We start from the raw sequence: 23,550 nt of genomic DNA, 5'->3' as shown, positions 1-23,550 counted from the left end.
TGGAAACTGTTATTGCTGTTTATCAACTTGAGGACCAAAGTTGTGCCAATAAAAGTCAAAGAAGCCATTATGAGACTGAGAAACAAGAATAAAATGGTTAGAGACATCAGCCAAGCCTTAGGCTTACCAAAATCAACTGTTTGGAACATCATTAAGAAGATAGAGAGTACTGGTGAGCTTACTAATCGCAAAGGGACTGGCAGGCCAAGGAAGACCTTCACAGCTGATGACAGAAGAATTATGTCGATAATAAAGAAAAATCCCCAAACACCTGTCCGACAGATCAGAAACGCTCTTCAGGAGTCCGGTGTGGATTTGTCAATGACCACTGTCCGCAGAAGACTTCATGAACAGAAATACAGAGGCTACACTGCAAGATACAAACCACTGGTTAGCTGCAAAAATAGGATGGTCCGGTTACAGTTTGCCAAGAAGTACTTAAAAGAGCAACCACAGTTCTGGAAAAAGGTCTTGTGGACAGATGAGACGAAGATTAACGGCGCAAGCAAAATATGGAGGCGAGAAGGAACTGCCCCAGTTCCAAAGCATACCACCTCATCTGTGAAATACGGTGGTAGGGGTGTTATAGCCTGGGCATGTATGGCTGCTGAAGGTACTGGCTCACTTATCTTCATTGATGATAAAACTATTGATGGTAGGAGCAATATGAATTCTGAAGTGTATAGACACATCCTATCTGCTCAAGTTCAAATAAATACCTCAAAACTCATTGGCCCGCGGATCATTCTACAGCAAGCAATGATCCCAAACATGCTGCTAAAGCAACAAAGGAGTTTTTCAAAGCTAAAAAATGGTAAATTCAATTCAAAATGGTAAAGTCGATCTGAACCCAATTGGGCTGAAGAGAAAATTGAAGGGGACTAGCCCCCAAAACAAGCATAAGCTAAAGATGGCTGCAATACAGGCCTGGCAGAGCATCACCAGAGAAGACACTCAGCAACTGGTGATGTCCATGAATCGCAGACTTCAAGAAGTCATTGCATGCAAAGGATATGCAACAAAATACTAAACATGACTACTTTCGTTTACATTACTTGCTGTGTCCTAAACATTATGGTGCCTTGAAATGGGGAGACTATGTATAAACACTGCTGTACTTTCTACATGGTGAAACCAAAATGTATAAAAATGACCTTTATTAAAATCTGACAATGTGCACTTTAACCACATGTATTTTTTTTCTATTACAAATCTCAAATTGTGAAGTACAGAGGCAAATAAATAAACGATGGGTCTTTGTCTCAAACATTATGGAAGGCACTGTAAGCATTGAATGCATAGAAACAGCCCACTGAATCCATATGCAAGAGTCGCCAGGTTTTGACGGCATTTTCATAGTCCCAGTTGCTGCTGGCCATGAAAGCCTGCTATAGCTGTCGTCTCCATCCGGATAGCCGGTGAACCTCGCCTCGTCCCTGTCCTCTCCCTGCTTTCAGTCTTCATACAATGGGGGTGCCTCCTGCAGTTGACCCTGAGGGCACGGAAGGTAAGACCCCCGGTTCCCCTTGTGCAACGTCCGCTGCCGTTGCCGAAGCTGAACCTCTAGTTTCCGGTTTTTGGGAGTATGCAGGAGACGAGCCTCAGACCCACTCCAGGCGGGCTCCCCTGTTCCGCAGCGGGCGAGCCAGGCCTGCTGTTTGCCGGGGAATGGTAGCGGCATGCGGCCTGCTGGAAGCTTCTGTATAGACTTTGCACATTTCCCCGTAGGTTTCTGCCAGGTACTCCAGTTTCCTCCCTTGTCCCAAAGACATATGAATTTGTAGGCTAATTGGCCTCTTTAACTTTCCCCCAGTTTGTAGGAGAATTGAGGGGAGTTGATAAGAACATGGGGGGGGGGGGAAGATAGGACGAATGCAGGAGTCCTGTAAATGAGCTGTAGATTATGACTGGTGCGGACTCTGGAGACCAAAGAATCAGTTTCTTTGCTGGATCTCCACTCATGCAGAGGGTGGTGGAAATATGAAACAAGCTACTCGAGGAAGTGGTTGAGGCAGGTACAATAATTACATTAAAACACAATTGGACTGTTACATGGAAAGAAAAGGATACAGGCCAAAAGCTGGCAAATGGGACTAACTTAGATGGGGCAACTTGGTCTGAATGGGTGAGTTGGACCGAAGGACCTGTTTATGTACTGCATGACTCTGCAGCTTGCAAATAATTGGTAGTCAGATGAAAAGAATCTGTAATGAGGAACTGGGAACTGGCAGAGCACTGAAATTAACTCTTAGAATAGTGGCCCTGATGTATAAGGAATGATTTGGTCTCCATTGCTGTAATGAAAGGAGATCTCATTGGCATGTACAACAATTCTGACGGGGCTAGACAGCCTGGATGAGAATATTTATCATGGTTTAGAGACCACAGCTTAGGTACAGGATAAGATAAGTATTTGTGACTAAGATCGGGACAATTCTTCACTGAGACATGAACTGTGAAATCCCTTATTTTCTGCTTTATATAGAGCATAGTACAGCACAGGAACAGGCCCCTTGGCCCATGATGTCTATGCCAAACATGATGCCAAATCTTATCTGCTTCTTTCCACTTGGGACCAAACATAACCTGTCTATTCCCCTGCGACCAAACTATTCCATGAACTTTTATCTTTAGGATGTGCACAGTGAATTAGACAACATATTCTACGGAGGATTGTACTTTAAGGTTTAAAATTAGGAATTTGAGCTATTATAATGATGCTTAAGATTTTTGGTGTATAAATTCACTCTAACTTTGAAGGCGACTGATTTTAAGTAAAGTCACTTGCACAAGCACTGTTTGTTTAACTGACCCCCATATTTAATCTGGTTTATCAGTAATGTGTAGTTTCTGAAACCAAGACATGCTTTCTGTCTTATAGGTTATGTTGGTCTCTCTTTGCGCTGGTGGTGTGGGTTTGAATCTCATTGGAGGCAATAACCTCTTCCTGTTAGATATGCACTGGTAAGATTAAAGATCAGCAGTCATGCAGTGAGCTACTATAAAACAGTTTTTATGGATGCGGATATTGATTATTGTTATCTTTTCTCTGAGCCGCTGAATTATTGTGAACATCGTCTTGCCGTGATTTTGTCCAATTAACTTTTCGCTCTTTAAATACTCACTTGTTTTCACGCTCCTCTCCTTTCTTTGATTCAATTCAATTCAACTTTAATGTCATTGCACAAATACTGAGTATGGGTACAACGAAATGCAGTTTTGCGTCAGTCCGTAGTAGTAGTGCAATATAGAAATTAAAAAAAAAAAGAGGATACAGAATAATCAAAAATACAGAATAATTAAACAATGGGGACAGAGGGACCGGAGGAATCTATCGGCGGGACTCCGAGTTCAGCAATGCGACGGTATAATTGTAGAAGCTGTTCCTCATCCTACTGGTACGAGACCTGAGGCTCCTGTACCGCCTCCCTGATGGGAGGAGGGCAAACAGTCCATGGTTGGGGTGGGAGGGGTCTTTAATGATCTTCCCAGCCCATTTCAGACACCGTTTTCGGTGGAGGGCATCCATGGCAGGGAGCGGGGCACCGATGATGTGCTGCGCGGTTTTCACCACCCGTTGTAGTGCCTTCCTGTCCGCAACAGTGCAGCTGCTGTACCATACCGTGAAGCAGGTGGTCAGGATGCTCTCGATGGTACAGCGGTAGAAGTTGGTCAGGATCTGGGGGGACAGGTGGGCTTTCTTGAGCCTCCTCAGGAAGTAAAGGCGCTGCTGTGCCTTTTTGATCAGCTTGGAGGTGTTGAGGGACCAGGACAAATCCTCCGAGATGTGTACCCGAGGAATTTGTAGCTGGAGACGCGCTCCACCTCAGTCCCGTTTATATGGATGGGGGTATGTCTGCCCCCTCTGACCTTCCTGTAGTCGACAATAATTTCCTTCGTCTTGGAGTTGAGGACGAGGTTATTGTTGGCACACCAGGTTGTCAGGTGCTGGACCTGATGTGAATGGAGTCAGGTCAGTATCAATATATCATAAGACAAAACCTGGCAAAAGTCAACTGGGAGTAGGTACTTGCAGGGAAGTCTACATCTGATAAGTGGGAGTTATTCAAAAGTGGGATAGTGAAAGCTTGGGGCCATTGTATTCCTGCAAGGGAGAAACCCAAGAAACTGTCGATGTCAAGGGTTGGATAAAAGGGAAAAAATGCACATTTGGGATTTTGGATTATTATTGTTACGTGTACTGATTTACAGTGAAAATTATTTTGTGTTCTAACCAGGGTGCATTCATGAATTTAACTTGTTTTCAGGAACCCAGCACTGGAGGAGCAAGCATCAGATCGAATTTACCGTGTTGGACAACGCAAAGATGTGACCGTGCACAGGTAATTGAAATATCAAACTAGATGTCCTTTGTTTCCTTATAACAATTATAAGAGAAGTATGGTAAAAACACATTTTTAATTTGTTGATCTATAAGATCACCCCTTCAGCCTCCTGTACTCCGGGGAATAACGTTCCAGCCTGCCCAACCTTTTTCTATAGCTCAGGCCCTCGAGTCCTAGAGGTACATCTTGCAATCGTGATGTCCCAGTGATGGACAGTGCGTGTTTTGGCTGACATTCAAACAGGCTACATTGGCATGGAGATCACTGAGTATCTTGAAATAACACAAAGTGCTGGAGTATCTCAACGGGTCAGGCAGCATCTCCGGAGAACATGGATAGGTGACGTTTTGGCTTGAATATCTGAAGATGGGTCTCAACCCAAATGGTCACCTATCCATGTTCTCCAGAGCTGCTTCCTGGCCTGCTCAATTACTACAGCACCTTGTCCTATTATGTATTAGCCAGCATCTGCGGTATTTGTTTCTAATGAGCATCTTGATGTGGATAAAGAAGGAGCAACTGAGAGGAGGGGGGGGGGGGATGCAAGAGCAGCAGAATCCTATTAAATCACTGATGCTTCAGGCATAATGAAAGAGGAGGAGTTATTTTAATATATAGGCTGGAAGCATAGATATAGGTCAGAAAGGTAATTAATTTGAATGCGATCAAATTTTCGAGCCTGACCAAAAGTACGTCACCATAATTCTATTAAAAAATCACCAACTCAGCTAGAGTGGGAGCTTGCTGGATAAAGAATAGACTCAATGGGCTGAATGGCCTAACACTGATCCTATCATTATGTAACTATGTTCACAACAAGGACATGCATGCGGAAGTGCCCAAGAACAAACTGTTCGATTCCTGCCCACATAAAAGGGGAAAGAAATGTGACAAAGGCTAAATCAAGCAGCAAGAAGTATACATTCAGTTTTTGGCAGTTCTGCCCGTGAAACATTTAGAAACAGCTTAATTTAAAACACAACATTTTTAAATATGTTTTTGGACTTAAAAAACACTTAAAGTGAACATATTCATTGGTCTTATCAATCTGAAGCTGGGATCTGTCACCTATCCATGTTCTCCAGATATGCTGCATGGTCCACAGAGTTACTCCAGCACTTTGTATATTTGTTGGATATAAACCAGCACCTGCAGTACCTTGTTATATATTATGTTTGAACAGTATTAAGGGGACAGATCTACACTTACCAAGTTGAATAGCTGTGGTTTGCAAACATACAGAGGTGTAAATGCAGGGACCTGAGATAAATCTAAAGCATAGCCTAATGGGAACAAAATTGCAAAAGGCAATATGAAACAAAACTTAAGAAAATTAACACACCCATGGAAGAAAGTTAGTCAGGAGCAATGTCCTTTTTAAAACCCATGGATTGGAGGGGATGGACAGGCAGCGTTTCTGGTCGGGACATGTCTGAAGGGTCCCGACCCAAAACACCTGTCCATTCCCTCCACAGATGCTGCCTGACCCACTGAGTTCCTCCAGCACTTTATGGTTTGCACTATATCTCAAGGATTTGACCATCTCTAATAGCAATGCAGGAGACCACAACATATATATGCAGATGGTAAGATAGTATCGCTGGAGTTTAGAAGGATGAGGGGAGACCTCATTCAAATCTACCGAATAATGAAAAGCCTGGATAGAGTGGATGTGGAAAGGATGTTTCCACTAATGGGAGAGTCTAGGACCAACGGTCACAACCTTTGAATAAAAGGACGTGCCTTTAGAAAGGGGACGAGGAGGAATTTATTTAGCCAGAAAGTGGTGAATCTGTGGAATTAATTGCCACAGATAGTGGTTGAAGCCAAATCATTGGATTTTTTTATGGCCGTGATTGACAGATTCTTGATTAATAAGGGTGGCATGGGTTATGGTGAGAAGGCAGGAGAATGGGGTTGAGTGGGAAAGATAAATCAGCCAAGATTGAATGGCAGAGTATATTTGATGGGTCGAATGGCCTAATTCTGCTCCTATGACATAACATTCCAGACAAATTGAATCGCAGTTTAGTATGAAAACATTTTTTTTTAAATAACTCAAAGTTAAGATACAAATAGATTTAATGCTATCACTGAAATATCAGATATAAAATTACTCGTATTAGTACGGTATTAGCCTGTTTACTGTCGCCGACCTTGCTGTCAGCAGAATTGTTCTTCATTGGAACAACACCACTATAAGAATGGAGGAAGGTGTGCAGTGTAGGTTCACCAGAATGATGGCTGGGTATCAGGTGTTCATCAAGGAGAAGTGAATATATAAACTAGACTCGTACTATCCTGGAGCACAGGAATCTAAGAAGCGAGTTGATTGTTGGGGAGGGATGAAGATGTTGAAATATTGCTAGGCTGGACCAATTTTCCACTCATCTGGGGAATTAAGACATGGGGAAAAAATCCATAAAATTAGCCAAGGTCCTCAGGAAGCAGTTACAACTGCAGATGTTGGAAACCAAGGCTGTTGGAAACACTCAGCAGGTCAGGCGCCATCTGTGGAGAGAGAAATAATTAGCATTTCACATCAAAGTGTCTGTGTTACAACTTCAGGAGATACTTTTATGAACAAACAGGTTGAAGTGTGGAATTTATTCCCATAAATGCAATTAACATTTGATTTAATCTTAAATCTGCAAATGTTAGATTTTTTTGCATGCTGAGGATAATTAACTTTGAAGGATGACAGGAATACAGAATAGGAACAGTTTTATTGACTGGCTGATATAACAGGTATATGGAACTAAATCAACTATTTTCTATCTGCCTTTATAGAAAGCAGTATAGTACCTACATTCAGTTTCTCAATGAAAATATTGATCGATTTCATGTGGAATACTTCCTTTGATGTGTAATTTCTTGGAGGAAAAACATAACTATTTCAGGTCAAACTCATTTGTCAAACTATAGATAGTGAAAATACAGCATCCTAACTGGGTCAGGCTGTCCTTGAATAACTCGTGTCACACTAGCTTCAAATGTATCTGATTGGTGATTGTAGCTGAACTTGTTTTCTCCAGCTATTAAAATATCCATGGTAAATGTTGTATATAAATAAATTAAATTTGCAATTGCAGCATTATGCATTTATAAAGAATCGGTGCTATTCCCTCTAGGTTTGTGTGCAAAGGAACAATCGAGGACAAAATCTTTGAACTTCAGGAGAAGAAAAAGGAACTGGCGAAGAAAGTGCTGTCAGGGACTGGAGAAATGTTTACCAAGCTTACTCTAGCCGACCTTCGAATCCTATTCGGTGTTTGAATCAGAGTTAAAGAAGGTGTTAAAAAAACCCCATAAATTGCTGGAGTAACTCGGCGATTCAGGCAGCATCTCCGGAGAACACGGATAGGTGGCGTTTTGGTTTAAGACCCTTCTTCAGACCCCTATCCATGTTTTCCAGGATGCTGCTGTCTGACTCGCCGAGTTGCTCCAGCACTTTGTGTCTTTTTTGTAAACCAGCATTTGCAATTCCTTGCCTCTCAAAGGCTTAGATCAACGTGCAAAAAATGTTCAGAAAACTACGGAATGTCTGAAACATCGAAGTGGAAGATAGTATATAATTATGTTGGCATACAAAGATTACATGTCCTTGACTCAATTATGTTTGATGTATACATTTATTTCATTTGGTTAGAATTTGCTTTCATAATCAAAAGATAAAGCAGTGAATGCATCACTAAAGTTATGTTGTCTTATCTGCGAACTACTTGGCTTTCACAACTTGATTTTATTTTTCATCTTTTTAAGATTAAGGCCGCTTATCTACTCATTATATTTGCACTCAAAAAGAATTGGTGAATCATGGATTGTTAATGTGTGGAGGGGAGATACAAAGCAGCTCAAAATTGCAATGCGAATCATCTTTGCTCAATGTGTTTAGGTACATTAGACCTACATTGTCAAAGAATTAGTACAAAGTCACATTTCAGGCTTGTTGAACAAACGTTGAAACTTGATTCGTTGCATGTTTTTTCGGGAAAAGTAGAAACAAGGAACTGTGTTACAAGGAACTACTTTACACGAAAGGACACAAAGTGCTGGAGTAACTTAGCGGGTCAGGCAGCAACCATGCGGAACATGGATAGGTGACGTTTTGGGTGTGAAGAAGGGTCCCGACCTGAAACGTTGCCTATCCATGTTCTCCAGAGAAGCTGCCTAACCCATAAGTTATGCCAGCACTTGGTGTTTTTTTTACTTCAATTCCTTGGGCTACTTACCCTAAAATTGACTGTTTCTTATATTTTTGTTGTCCCCAATTTATAGCCATGCCTAAACTGTAAAATTCAAGCATAATGCACAGTTAAATATTTTGTTTACATTAATTTCATAACTTTTCACTGGAAGATCTCATTGCAAATCTTGGCGGCACTCCACCGAATCATCTGTCTGGAACTGCGGGAAAGCATTTGTCTACCCATACCATCACAGCAGAAAACTTTTTTGTACGCAGTGAAGGAACAGAATCAGCTGAGGCAAAAATCAGCTGAGATTCCATTCAAAAATGGTCTAATGAGATGATTGTTGAATTATGCAGTATTTTTAGTTTGCTGAAAAAATCTGCATTAGTGGTTGGTAATGTTTATTACTTAATCTATGTTAGTAAATTTCATACAGGTCAACATTATTATAGATAAACCTCGTAGTGTAGATTCAATCTAAATAAATATTTTGAGAAAACTTGTTGTTTTATGGTAAAATTCAATGTTCAATTGTTATGAAGGGAATGATTATAAATCATTTGCATCAAAACGGAAACTTCTATCCAAAAAGGTAAATAATTATTGTTAATTCAAATCTCTACAGTTGGAGCAGCTGGCAACACCTAAATCTGAAAAGAAATAGAATTCCTTAAAGTCATGCCAATATTAAATAAAAGTTAAGTATCTACATGTGATGCAGGGAGTTTGTAGGTTTATCCTATATCGAGTCATCTGAGTCTACTCAGACAAGGGTCTCATTGATTCCCATCTGCCCTATAATAATTCAGCAAGACCAAGCGTAGACACGGTGACCGTTTCGCCAAACAATTCCACTCGGTCCACCAAGGCCTGCTGAATTTCCTGGCTGCTAACCATTTTAACTCCCCTTCCCATTCTGGCCTTTCTCTCCAGTGCTTCCTCCATTACCAAAGTGAGGTCACGTCCACAATGGAGGAACAGAATCTCGTATTTCACTTGGGTAGCTTACAACTCAACGGCATGAATGTTGAATTCTCCAATTTTAGGTAACTAACCTATAAACACTCCTGTCCCCCTTTTTTTTTAAACCCTCTTCCCTGTGCCCCACCCATTTCTTCTTTTCCTCCAACCCCTTCCACCTATATTCCTTCCTCTGGATTCACATTTGCACATCTTCTATCCTTATTTCACACATTTTGTCTTTACATCTCTGGTCTTTGTCCAACAATCTGCCAATCGCCCTCTTTCCTGACCTGTTATCCACCTATCACTTACCATGCTTTGTCCCACCCCACCTCTTTTCCAGCTTTCTCCCCATCACCCATCCACGCCAGGCAGTCTAATATTTGATAAGGTCCCACATAGGAGATTAGTGGGCAAAATTAGGGCACATGGTATTGGGGGTAGAGTGCTGACATGGATAGAAAATTGGTTGGCAGACAGGAAACAAAGAGTAGGGATTAACGGGTCCCTTTCAGAATGGCAGGCAGTGACTAGTGGAGTACTGCAATATATCAATGATTTAGATGAAGGGATTCAAAGTAACATTAGCAAATTTGCAGATGACACAAAGCTGGGTGGCAGTGTGAACTGTGAGGTGGATGCTATGAGAATGCAGGGTGACTTGGACAGGTTGGGTGAGAGGGCAGATGTATGGCAGATGCCGTTTAATGTGGATGAGTGTGAGGTTATCCACTTTGCTATCAAAAACAGAAAGGCAGATTACTACCTATATGGTGTCAAATTGGGAAAAGGGGAAGTACAACGGGATCTGGAGGTCCTTGTTCATCAGTCAATGAAAGTAAGCATGCAGGTACAGCAGGCAGTGAAGAAAACGAATGGCATGTTGGCCTTTATAACAAGCATTTAGTATAGGAACAAAGAGGTCCTTCTGCAGTTCTATAGGGCCCTAGTGAGACCACACCTGGAATATTGTGTGCAGTTTTGGCCCCCTAATTTGAGGAAGGACATTCTTGCTATTGAGGTGAGTGCAGCGTAGGTTTACGAGGTTGATTCCCAGGATGGCGGGACTGTCATATGCTGAGAGAATGGAGCGGCTGGCCTTGTATACTCTGGAGTTGAGAAGGATGAGAGGCAATCGCATTGAAACATATAAGATTATTAAGGGTTTGGACACGCTAGAGGCAGGATATATGTTCCCGATGTTGGGGTAGTCCAGAACCAGGGACCACAGTTTAAGAATAGGGCGTAAGCCATTTAGAACTGAGACGAGGAAAAACTTTTTCTCATAGAGAGTTGTGAGTTTGTGGAATTCTCTGCCTCAGAGGGGGGAGGAGGCTGGTTCTCTGGATACTTTCAAGAGAGAGCTAGATAGGGCTCTTAAAGATAGGGGATATGGGGAGAAGGCTGGAATGGGATACTGATTGGGGATGATCAGCCATGATCACATTGAATGGCGGTGCTGGCTCGAAGGGCCGAATGGTCTACTCCTACAACTATTGTCTATATAAGATGGATCCTGACCCAAAATAGTTGATGTAAGTTATGATGCCCAAAACATGTATTTGGCTGTACAAGCATCCCAGGAAAGGTTATAGCCAAACGCATGAAAAAGCATTCTAGTACTGCAAGCAGTCCAGTTCTAATAGAGTAGAAATGTTACATTAAATTCTCTTTATTTCCCAGACCTTCAGAATAACCAGTAATGAACTATTCAAATTGATGTAATGCATGGTGCCAAATCGATTGGAAATGTTTATTTGGTGGTACAACGTTCCTAGGAAAAGTTATTGACAACCATATGAAAACGGTTCTAATTACTGGAAGTAAGTTAGGCTTTTCCAATACAGAGTAGTAATGTCACATTCAATTGTGTTTATTTCAGCAAACCTTTACAAAAATGGTTGTAAACTAGTCTAGTGGATGTAATACATAGTGCTCAATCGATTGGGAATGTTTATTTGGATGTACGACTGTCCTAAGAAAATTTACTGCCAACCATATGTAAAAGCATTCCACTTACTCCAAGCAGTACTGTGAGGTGTATCCAATAGAGTGGTATTGTTACATTCAATTGCCTTTATTTCAGTAGACCTTCACAATAACCTGGTGTTAACCTGTTTTCTTGACGTAAAACATGGTGCTGAATCGATTGGAAATTTTTATTTGGATGCGTAGCCTTCCCAGCAAAGGTATTACCAACAATGTGGAAAAGCAGTTTGCTTACTGCAGGCAATCCAGTTATATGTTTCCAATACAGAGGAGTAATGTTACATTCAATTGCCTTCAGTTCAGTGGATCTTCACAATAACCAGTTGTAAACTAGTCCAGTAGATGAAACACATGGTGCTAAATCAATTGGAAACATTTATTTAGTAGTACAATCTTCCTAGCAAAATATTGCCAACTGTATGAAAAGCGTTCTACTTACTGCAAGCGGTCCACTTAGGCATTTCCATGTACAAAGTAGTAAAATTGCATTCAATTTTTAAGCAGAAGTTCACAATAATCTGTTGCAAATGAGTATAATTGATGTAATACACTATGCCAAATCGATTGGAAATGTTTACTTAGTTGTACGACCTTCCTATGAAAAGTTACTACCACCCGTATGAACAACATTCTACTTACTGGAAGCACGCAAGTTATAGGTCTCCAGTATCCAGTAGTAATGTTACATTCAAAATCTGTTATTTCAGCAGACGTGGACACAAGGATTGCAATAAATTAGCAAAGTGGGTTAGGGGAAAGTTTTTAAACTGCAGCTGTCAGAAATCTCAAATAAAAATGGGGATTACGGGAAATAACAATGTACAGGTCTCAAATTGTAGGAAAAGAAAGTGTTAATGGTTCAGTTTGAAGTCACCTCCTCAGAACTGGGAAGGAGACAAGAGAAGCTTATAAAGTCTTCCGAATTTATTGTTATATGCACAAGTATGGTGAGATACGGGTACAATGAAATCAACATACCACTCCCTAATCTCATGTCCTTTTCCTTGGTAAAAGTACGTTGTGTACCTTACTCTAACACCAAGCATACTGTAGATTCACCCCTTTGTCCATGACTGGACTTACCTTTACCCAAGCTATCCTCTTACCGCTAGGATACATTTAAAATGCCTTGGGATGTTCTTTCCTGCTTCCTTAACACACCTCAAGGATTTTACATAGAACATAGAACAGTACAGCACTGGAACAGCTCCTTTGGCCTACAGTGTTTGTGCCGAAACATGTTGGCATGTTGAACTGACAAAAACCTCCGGGAACCGCACGGAAACCTTAGGTGGGGCGCAAAGTCTCCAGAGGTTTCCGTTCAGGTTTCATAAGTGGGACAGGGGCATTACAATGCTAGAGACCCAGGTTTGATCCTGACTAAGGGGGTTGTCTGTAAGGAATTTGTACATTCTCCCTATAACTGCATAGGTTTTCACCAGGTGCTCTGGCTTCCTCCCACTAATTGGCTTTGGTAAAAATGCTTAAATTGACCCGAGAGGGTAGGATACTGCTAGTGTACAGGGCGATTGCTGGTCGGCGCGGTCTTGGTGAAGTGAAGGGCCTGTCTCTGCGCTGTATCCCTAAAGTCTAAATCTGCCTGTACATGATCCATATCCCTCCTTACACTTCCATGCACATACCCCAAATCCTCTTAAACACCACTGTCATATCTGCCACAACCACCACACCTGGCAGTGCATGCCAGACTCTGTGTAAAAAAATCTTGCCCCGCACATCTCCATTAAACTTTCTTCCTCTCAACTTATAGCTATGTCCCCTAGTGTTGGACATTTTCACTCTGGGGGAAAAAGGTTCTGATTGTCTACCCTATCGATGCTCTTATAATTTTACAAACCTCCATCAAGCCTCCCCTCAACTACCGGTGTTCCAAAGAAAACAATCCAAGTTGTCTGTCCGCCATTATCATATAGGGGGGGTTGCACGTAAGGTCACCGGGTCAAAGGGCTTGACGCACAGAGTAGCTCAATCCATCTGGAGGACATCGCAGCTTCCGGTATATGTTGTTAATGCACGAAACGCGTACTTTCCTACCTGTTAAAACCCGCCAAAATGGTGAATTTTTGCGCTGTAAATAATTGTGGAAGTCGGGGTAACCGTGAGAGACATCTATCCTACTTCAGAATTCCAAAACTGAAGGGAAATGAAGGTAAAGAGAAGCGAGTGCTGAAGGGACAACAACAGCTAAAGTGGTTGGCGAACATTGGCCGTGCAGATATCAAATTGGAAAATATTGGGAATTATCGCGTTTGCTCAAGGCATTTCATCAACAGTAAGGCATTATTTATGTTTTTTCTTTATTCATTTGTTATCTAAAAAGTTTCAGAAGTGATAAATCTATGTAAAATTGTAAAATCGCCCACGGTTCTCAGGTGGGTTTTTACATGCAAAAAGAAAACGCTTCTGAAGCTAAATTTATAATTAAAATAATCGCAAACCATAAGTGGGTTTTGAAATAAATTTTACTCAGATACAAGCCAAGGAATGGCATAATTGTTAGCTGTTAATTGGACATAATCACACTCAGCAAATTGACAATATCTTTGAAAGGGAGTGGGTGTTTAAGCTGTCAGGACATTTTATTATTTGCCAAAATATATTTTTCAATGTTTCTTGTTTAAAGCCTGCACAATTACCCACAATTATTTATTTATTTATCATCTAATTACAAAAAAGCCTGCAGCATGGAATGATGTCACCAATCCTGATTGGGCACCAACTGTGAATATGGGACGCGGCGATGACAATGAGCAGGATAGACAACGTGCACAAGAACGCCATGCACGTACAACAAGAAGAGAGAGCATGAAGGCAGATTTGGTCGCAGCTCAAGCATCCGTAGCTCTGCAAGATGATGCTGAACAGGTTAATAATTATGAGAACTTTGAACCGGAGCTGCAAGTACTCCATCAACTTGACATGGAAACACAAACACCAGTCAAAGAGACAATGGACATATCAACACAAACAGACATGTGTGCAGCAGACAGAACAGTACTGGAAGCACAAGCAGACAATAACAATAAAGAGCTTGCTAAAGCAAGACAAGAAGTAGCCTAAAGTAAGTTTACACAAGAAAGCCTTTCCAAGGACGACAAAAAGGTTAGGTTCTACACGGGTTTACCAACGTTTGCCATTTTGATGCTGGTCTTCAATTATGTTCAGGACAAGCTCCCCAAAAGACATTCACTAACACATTTTCAGCAGTTGCTGATCGTCTTGATGAAGCTCCGACTTGCAGTGCCTCATGAAGATCTTGCATATCGATTCCTTGTTAGTGATTCCACAGTATCGCGTGCATTCAATAGTGGGATTGATGCCCTTTACGGCATATCCAAGTTAATTATTTGGCCTGAAAGGGAGGTTCTGTGGAGAACCATGCCCATGCAATTTCGGTGGACATTTGGAAAGCGTGTGGCAGTGATTATAGATTGCTTTGAAGTATTTTGTGATAGACCTACGAGTTTAGAGGCGCGCGCACATACTTGGTTGAACTATAAGCACCAAAACACCATCAAATTCTTGATAGGTATTACACCGTGGCAGCATGGGGGGGAGCAGAGGCACAGATAAAACAATTACACTTTCATCTAACTTTTTTGACAACCTGCTCCCTGGAGATGTCATTTTAGCTCATCGCGGTTTTGACATAAAAGATGATGTTGGATTTTACATTTGTCAAGCAGAAATCCCTGCTTTTACAAGAGGAAAAGCACAACTATCTGCGCTGGATGTGGAAAAAAACTCGTGAATTAGCAAATTTACGCATTCATGTTGAGCGTGTGATTGGTGGTGTCAGGCAAAAATTCCTATTTCAAAGTCATACTGTGCCATTGGAGTACATGGTGACCAACTCTGGAAATCAAGTACCCAAAATAAAATTGCAAGGATCTGTTGTGCACTTTTCAACTTAAATGAATCCATAATCTCACAGTAGGTGCAGACAGTTGTGCTTTAGTATGGTGTATATACGAACAATAAAAACTTTCTAAAAAGTTACTTGGCTCATCAGCATTTATTATGGATGAAATTGCAAGTAATTGCCAAACCATCAAATAACAAACACAGTAGCTAAAGTGCACTTCAAAATCTTTAATATTAAACTTAAATAGAACAGTTTCAAAAAGTGACTGGTGTTTTTTAAAGTGAACACAAAATAGCCTATTACGTGGCTTTATGCAGTGCAAGGGAAACGTGGTATACAAATGATAGACTTTGTATTTAACAGAAACATGTTCAGCAAAACACTTGCCATTCATTTCTTTTTGGGGGCTTTTCTTTTAGATTTTGGGAGGCGCCTACAATCTGGGCAAAACCATTTTTTTGGTGTTTCATAATTATCTGGCAATTTCAGGCATTCAAATTGATACCACGAAATAGGACACTTTGGGTTATCGCACATGATCATTTTCCCGCTTTCCCCCTCCTAACAGTAGCACCATTTTTGTTCTTCCTGGTCATTGGTCTGCATGACATTCTCATAAAAAAAATTTGGGAGGACTGGTAAAATGCTTGCCAACAAGCTCCGGTAACACGCCTAAATTGAAGAACTGAGTGGCAGCAACTACAACATCTGTCCAAAAAGCATTATTACCCACTATGCGCTCTATATGGGGACGGACGTCATCACTGGTATAAACCACAAAATCGCAAAATGATCTCTACGAGACACAAATTTGGGCCTGCACCTGGTAGTAGTAAGCATGCTCTTTGGACAGATGAAGCTCACCATTCAAATTCTGAAGGTAAAACTGTTTGTCCTCTGCAGCGGACATTAAAGACATGTCCTTCTTACTGAATGGACATTTTATTTCACAGACACCAAGACGGTCATCCCCGCAGCATTGCTCAGCACACTGAACCAGTCCGTCCGGTGTTGCACCCAAATGAGGGTACTTGGGGTTTATGATCAGTCCTGAGTATTTCATCATGAAACCTGAGTGTTCAGTGCGCATATAAGCCGCATTGGCTTGCCTTGCACGCTCTTCTTGATCACAGCCCCATCTTGTTGCCTCAGTGCTAAATCTGCACAGATCGGGGTAACACACCGATTTTATAACACTAATTGCAGGAGAACCTGCATTTGTTGTGCAAAAACTTTTCATTTTTGATGCTGTTATGCGTCCTGCCCGCTACTGAAACCAGAGATCTGATTTTGCTTGCTGACGAGTGTGCGCCTCCACATTCTTTGCCCCCTCCTCTGTAACAGAACAATCAACATCGTCACATCTCTTTAGAAGATCAGCAAATGTCAAGGTGAATGTGCCTTTGCCCATTAGGTCTGTAAGAATCGGTGGAAATGCTACAACAGTCTCAGCATGAACAAATCTTGCTGCATAAGGGTCAACAGAGCTGAGTATGGCCGATTTTGTTGTTATCAGGGACAGGCCTAACAAAAGTGATTTGTCCTGCAGCACCTCCGATGCTCAAGATGAAGCAGATGACAATGATGGAGCTTTATCTCTAATTTGTTGCTATTTCAGCTCAGTCCCATCTATGGCAGCATCAAGCTTTCTTTTCTTCTTTGCTGCTGAAGAGAAGTCAACTTTGCTGACAGGCGCGGCTTTAACCTGCTTTCTTGTTGGTTCCATCCAATATGCCTTGACCTGGGCGACTGTTTTCTTCTCACGAATCCGTACTCCAGCATCAATAATAAAGAGAAGTGTCGCAATGTGGGTACGAACTTCTCCAAGCCCTGCCTTGCAATCATAGTGGGCACTGCATATCTGGCTATTTGCCGCAATAACCCACGGCATCAATGGCTTAGATGTCACGCCTACAGCTTGTGAGTGCAGAACCTGTAGTACAAGGATAATAGAAAAGAAAAAGAAAAAGTGTTAAAATAGCTTCCTATAAGTAATAGAATAAATTATATAAATAAGTATAGCATAATGATAGAAAACTTACTTTTCCACACACCACTCGTAAATCTGGAGAATTCTTTGGGAATTCAGTGTCGTGTAACCAACCATTTGCAAACTGGTTGTCTTTGTCCTGGGTCTCCTCCATTGTCAGTGAGGCCACAGACAAATTGGAGGAACAGCACCTCATATTTCACTTGGGCAGCATACACCAGAGCGGTATGAACATTGACTTCATTAACTTCAAGTAACCCTTGCTTTTCCTCTTTCTCCATGAGTCCATCTCTCCCCCTTCCCAGTTCTCCGACCAGCCTGACTGTCCCTCTGATGAAGGGTCTCGACCCGAAATGTCGCCTATTCCTTCTCTCTATAGATGCTGCCTCGCCCGCTGAGTTTCTCCAACATATTTTGTCTACCTTAGATTTTTCCAGCATCTGCAGTTCTTTCATAAACATTTCATCTCAATTTGCTTTGTTGTCTCCTTCTCCTAGCTAACGATGGTCTAACATTTTCCTTGATCTGCATCTCTTACACTTCCATACCTCTGTAACTCTCTCCCCTGACTCTCAGTCTGAAGAGGGCTCTCTACCCGAGACTTCCCGCATTCGTTCTCTGCAGAGCCGCTGTCCGTCCGCTGAGTTGCTCCGGCATCTCGTGAGTCAACGTTGGGGCGGGGCGGGGCGGCGCCGCGTTGGGTGACGCGACACGTTGCAGACGCGCCGGCTCCTGGCCCCGCCGCCGCTTTCTCCTCCTCAGCCCGGATTGACGGCCTACTGTGCGGCAACGATGTAAGTGGATGGGCCTCGGGGGCGACCTGGGGCTCGCCGCCTCACGCTGTCGCAGCGATGAATCTACGCAACGCTCCGACCGTGGGCCGGCGAAGGCCCACATGGAAGATCAGTCACTCTCCTGCCACCTTTGCGCCCCGTTTCCACCCCATCCCCATTACCTCCTCACTCCCTCAGCCCCATTAGCCTCCCACCATCACCCCCCCTCGCCCCCGCCCTTAGCCCTATCCCCAGTACCCCCTGCCCCATTAGCCTCCCCGTACCCCCTGCCCCATTAGCCTCCCACCATCACCCCCCTCGCCCCTGCCCTTAGCCCTATCCCCAGTACCCCCTGCCCCATTAGCCCACCAGTCCAGCAACCCCCACAATTGGAAGTATCCAAGGGTGGATCCTGCCTCTGAAACTCATTCTGTTGCTTTGGGTTGTGGCAGAGTGTGTCACTTTGTGGGGTGTAGGGCCTGACTCCATGCTGTATCTCTAACTGGAGCGGTAGAGTTGCTGCCTCACACAGCGCCAGAGACCCGGTTTCAATCCTGAGTACGGGTACAGAGTTTGTACGTTCTCCCTGTGACAGCGTGGATGTCCTCAGGGAGCTTCGGTTTCCTCCCCCATTCCAAAGATGTGCAGGTTACAGGTTAATTGGCTTCTGTAAATTGCCGCTCGGGTGTTGGACGTGAAACTGGAAACTAGTGTACAGGTTATCAAAGGTCTGCGTGGCCCGGTGGGCTGGAGGTTATGTTTTCACACTGTAGCCCTAAACTAAACATCTAGCCCGTGGATTGCTTGAGCTAATTGATTTCAGTCGGAATATGAACGGGAGACTTGAAAAGTTAACATGTGGATTGATTCGGTGAATAAAATTGGCTAATTCTGCAACTAATAAAACGAAACAAAGGTATAACGAAGGCGTTGCTTTTGCGAGCAGCTGGAGGCAAGAAGGCTGAACAGAGGGGGAAGGGTACAGTCTGCTGCTGTATGTGAGTGAGAGAGATTCTTATGGTTTTTCTTTCTTGGTGTAATGCTGTATTGATGGCAGGTAGAATGTTCCTCCTGGAGGACATGAGAAGTCTGGCAAACTGCTAGTATTCCTGCTGTTTACACCTGTGGGAATTGTGTCCAGGTACAGCTCACACTCACAGGCCGAATTAGGGAACTGGAGCTGCAGCTGGATAACCTCGGTTTCATCAAGGAGAATGAGAACTTCTATGATAAGACTTTAACGAGGAGGTCAGGCCTAAGGTTCAGGAAGAGAGTAGATGTGTGAGCACAAAGAAAGGGAGTAGGCAGAGAGTGCTGTAGGCAGGATGCTCTGTGGATTTTAACTTTCCCAATATTGACTTGGGCTCTCATAGTGTAAAAGGCTTAGACGGGTTGAAATTTGTAAAATGTGTTCAGGAAGGTTTTCATGCAATATGTAGAGGGTCCTACATGGAAGAAGGCATAGCTTGATTAATATCAAGGAATAATACAGAAGGTGCGGGATCAGTTCATTCCAAAGAGGAAGAAAGATTCCAAGGAGAGTAAGGGGCGACTGTGGCTGACAAGGGACATCAGGGACAGTATAAAAATAAAAGAGAAGAAGTACAACGTAGCAAAGATGAGCGGGAAGCAAGAGGATTGGGTAATGTTTAAAGAGCAACAGAAGATAAGGCAATACGGGGAGAAACGATGAGGTACGAAGGTAAGCTAGCCAAGAATATAAAGGAGGATAGTAAAAGCTTCTTTAGGTATGTGAAGAGGAAAAAATTAGTTAACACCAAAGTTGGACCCTTGAAAACTGAAAACGGTGAATTTATTATGGGGAACAAGGAAATGGCAAACAGGTACTTTGGATCCGTCTTCACTAAGGAGGACACAAACAATCTTCCTGATATACTAGTGGCCAGAGGATCTGGGGTGACGGAGGAACTGAAGAAAATCCACATTAGTGGGACATGAAATGTTGGGTTGCAGATGTTGGGTAGACTGATGGGACTGAAGGCTGATAAATCCCCAGGGGATGATGGTCTGCATCCCAGGGTGAAATGTTCATGGATGAGCCTTTTGGGCTCAGCGTCACTGTTCTGTTAGGTTTATGACAGATGGGGATCTTGGGGGCCGGCCTGTGAGTCAAAATTCTGAATTGAGGCAAGGCCAACTCGGTTGGTATTAGACAGGAACTGGACTGGAGCAGGTTGTTTGCGAGCAAAGGAAAGTCCAGAAAGTGGAATATGTTTAAGAGTGTGTTGACAAGAGTTCAGGGCATGCATGTTCATGTTGAGTGAAGCGTTTGACAGGAGGGCATTAGGTAGCTCGGATTAAGAAATAAATTGAGGCTCTGGTCATGAATAAGCAGGCATGGAACAGGTATAGACACCTGCGATTAAGTGTATCCTTGGAGGAGATTTGGGAACTGAGGAGCATACTTAAGAAAATCAGGGGGGCAAAAAGGGGGCATGAGATAACTGGCAGATAATATTAAGGACAATCCAAAGAGATTTCATGTACATTATGGGAAAGAATGTAAGTAGAGAGAGAATAGGACCCCTCAGAAACCAAAGCGGTCATCTTTGTGTGGAGTTTCAGGAGGTGGGCAAAGTCCACAATTTCTCCTCTGTTTGTACTGTGGAGAAAACCATGAAGATTGGGAAACTTGGGACAGTTAATGGAAGTGTCTTGAGGACTGTTATGTAGTCAAGGAGGTGCTGAACATCCTCAGGCGTATGAAGGTAGACACATCTCCCAGGCCTGATCAGATGCGTTTGAAGACATTGTGGGAAGCTAGCGAAGAAATTGCAGGTGCATTAGCTGAGATATATGAATCATCATTGGTGCCAGAAGTCATTTTTCACTGCACCAATTACCAGTCATCTCTGCTTTAATCAATATTTTGTCAGCATCCTCTCTGCAAACACTGATAAGAAGTACTCGGAATATCTTACTTGCTCTGTGTCTCTATCATCAGCCACATTTGACATGAATGGGTCTCGACTTGCCTCTGATATGTGCTTACTAAATACATTTTGGTAGAAACTGCTGTGGTAGAAGCAGTTCTAAAGACATTACATTGTGAATGAATGGTCAAGACTAACCAGCTATGAAACATTTTTAAGAAATAAAATGGATACAGTATTAAAGTATTTTGTATCTTGCAAAAAGCTACTTCTCATAAAGTTGTACAGAACAGAAACAGGTCCTTTGGTCCACCACATCCATGTTGCCTTTTACCTATCTACACCAACTTAATTTATTCACACTGGGTCCAAAGTCCTCTATGCCATGGTAATTCAAGTCCTTGTCAAAATGCAGCTTAAATGTCACGAGTAACTGCCTCTACCACTGCTTCAAACAGGGCGTTCCAGACTCCAAGCACGTTGAATGGAAAAAATTCCACCTCAGATTCCCTCTAACCTTCCTACTTTAAACCTGTGCGCTCCACCATGTGATAAAGGTTTCTTTTAATGATCCACAACATTTATCCCCATCATTTTTATTAACTATCATGTCACCTCAGCCTCCTGCACCTGGGAAAATAAACCTATGTTATCCAGTCTCTCCTTGTAACCAATGTATTTGATAAACTTTACATACCTAATCATTAGTTTTCATATTGATGTATTCTGTTCCATATTAACATTGGCAAGCTAATTCAACAAAGTAATTAGTATAATGATGTATTGATGTATCATGAGAATTTACATCGGGTTTTTATCGTCTGATGTAGGGAAGCATTGATGTTGTTTAACCCGCCTCCTTCATACATAGGGGATTTTCAAATTGAGTAGAAAAATGGAAATAAATTATTACAATGTTTGCATTGTACACAAGGAAGCAGTGAGCCTTTTGAACATTAGGAAACTGTACTAACATGTGTCTTTTTAATCTGCAGGGCGGATTATTGGAAGTCCCAGCCAAAGAAGTTCTGCGAGTACTGCAAATGCTGGATAGCAGACAATAAGCCTGTATGTTGCATTTTGTTATTTAATGCATTTTGAATGTCAGTGCAGGTGGCTTAGTTTGTAAAATTGCAGATGATACCAAGATTGCTGGAGTTGACACAAAAAGCTGGAGTAACTCTATGGGACAGTCAGCATCTCTGGAGAGAAGGAATGTTTCGGGTCGAGACCCTTCTTGGAGTTGAGGTCTGTGAGGAAAGCTGTGAAAGTAAACAGTGGGATATATATCAGCTACAGAAATGGTCAAACAAATGGCAGATGGAATTTAATCCAGTAAGTGTGAGGTGTTAGGAAGGTCGAATATAAGGGGAAAATATAAATTTAATGGCAAAACCCTTAACTGCATTGATGTACAGAGGGTTCTTGGGGACCATGTCCACCACTCCCAGAAATTGGCAACACAAGCAGATACTTGTTTAAAAAAAAAATCTCTCGAGATGTTACCTAACCCGCAGAGTTACTCCACCGCTTTGTCTATCTTTGGTATTAGCCTGCACCTGCAGTTCTTTGTTTCTACAAAGAAGACATGTGGTACACTTCCTTGTCATGTGGAGTCCACAAGTGGTAAATTAAATTGATTGTACATGATTTGGAAAGACACACACCTGTCTATATAAGGTCCCACAGTTGACAGTGCATGACAGGGCAAAAACCAAACCATGAAGATAAAGGAATTATCCGTAGACCTCCGAGACAGGACTGTGTCGAGACACAGATCTGGGGAAGGGTATGAAACAACTTCTGCAGCATTTCAGGTCCCGAAGAGCACAGTGGCCTCCGTCATTCTTAAATAGAAGAACTTTGAAACCACCAGGACTCCTCATAGAGCTGGCCGCCTGGCCAAACTGAGCAATTGGGGGAGAAGGGCCTTGGTCAGGGAGGTGACCAAGAACCTGATGGTCACTCTGACAGAGCTCCAGGGTTCCTCTGAGGAGATGGGAGAAACTTCCAGAAGGACAACTATATCTGCAGCACTCCACGAATCAGGCCTTTATGGTAGAGTGGCCAGACAGAAGGCACTCCTCAGTAAAAGGCACATGACAGCCCGCTTGGAGTTTGCCAAAAGGCACCTAAACAAGATTCTCTGGTCTGATGAAACAAAGATTGAACTCTTTGGCCTGAATGCCAAGCGTCATGTCTCTAGGAAACTGCTCATCATCTGGATAATACCATACCTACGTGAAGATGTATTGAGTATTGAGTATAGAAGTTGGGATGTCATGTTGCAGTTATAGAAGACGTCGGTGAACACAACATATTTAGAGTATTGTGTTCAGTTATGGGTGCCATGTTATAGGAAAGATGTTGTCAAGCTAGAAAGGGTGTAGAGAACATTTACAAAGATGTTGCCAGGACTCGAGGGCCTGAGCTACAAGGAGAGGTTGTTCTAAAGATTTTATAATGGGTCCATAATTGTCATCATAATTTATCTTAATTTTGACGTGCTGCTGTGT

General features: G+C 42.4%; 2 protein-coding genes across 6 annotated transcripts in view; both read left to right on the top strand.

Moving 5' to 3' along the window:
* Positions 1-9,038, top strand: part of ttf2 (transcription termination factor 2) — a 46,079-nt gene extending 37,041 nt beyond the window's left edge. The window contains exons 21-23 of one of the 3 annotated variants that reach the window (XM_033032988.1): positions 2,882-2,964; positions 4,269-4,343; positions 7,478-9,038. In XM_033032988.1, the coding sequence (XP_032888879.1) occupies positions 2,882-2,964; positions 4,269-4,343; positions 7,478-7,622 (303 nt within the window). In that variant the 3' untranslated portion in view covers positions 7,623-9,038. The remainder of the gene's footprint in view (positions 1-2,881; positions 2,965-4,268; positions 4,344-7,477) is intronic. The other 2 variants (XM_033032989.1, XM_033032990.1) reach the window with 2 other exon arrangements.
* A 9,040-nt stretch (positions 9,039-18,078) lies between these two features.
* Positions 18,079-23,550, top strand: part of wbp4 (WW domain binding protein 4) — a 30,869-nt gene continuing 25,397 nt past the window's right edge. For all 3 annotated transcript variants that reach the window (XM_033032992.1, XM_033032993.1, XM_033032991.1), the window contains exons 1-2: positions 18,079-18,161; positions 22,030-22,102. In XM_033032992.1, the coding sequence (XP_032888883.1) occupies positions 18,160-18,161; positions 22,030-22,102 (75 nt within the window). In that variant the 5' untranslated portion in view covers positions 18,079-18,159. The remainder of the gene's footprint in view (positions 18,162-22,029; positions 22,103-23,550) is intronic.

Source organism: Amblyraja radiata, chromosome 14 (assembly GCF_010909765.2).
Source record: "Amblyraja radiata isolate CabotCenter1 chromosome 14, sAmbRad1.1.pri, whole genome shotgun sequence".
Lineage (NCBI taxonomy): Eukaryota > Metazoa > Chordata > Chondrichthyes > Rajiformes > Rajidae > Amblyraja > Amblyraja radiata.
This window is presented reverse-complemented; position numbering and strand designations above follow the sequence as displayed.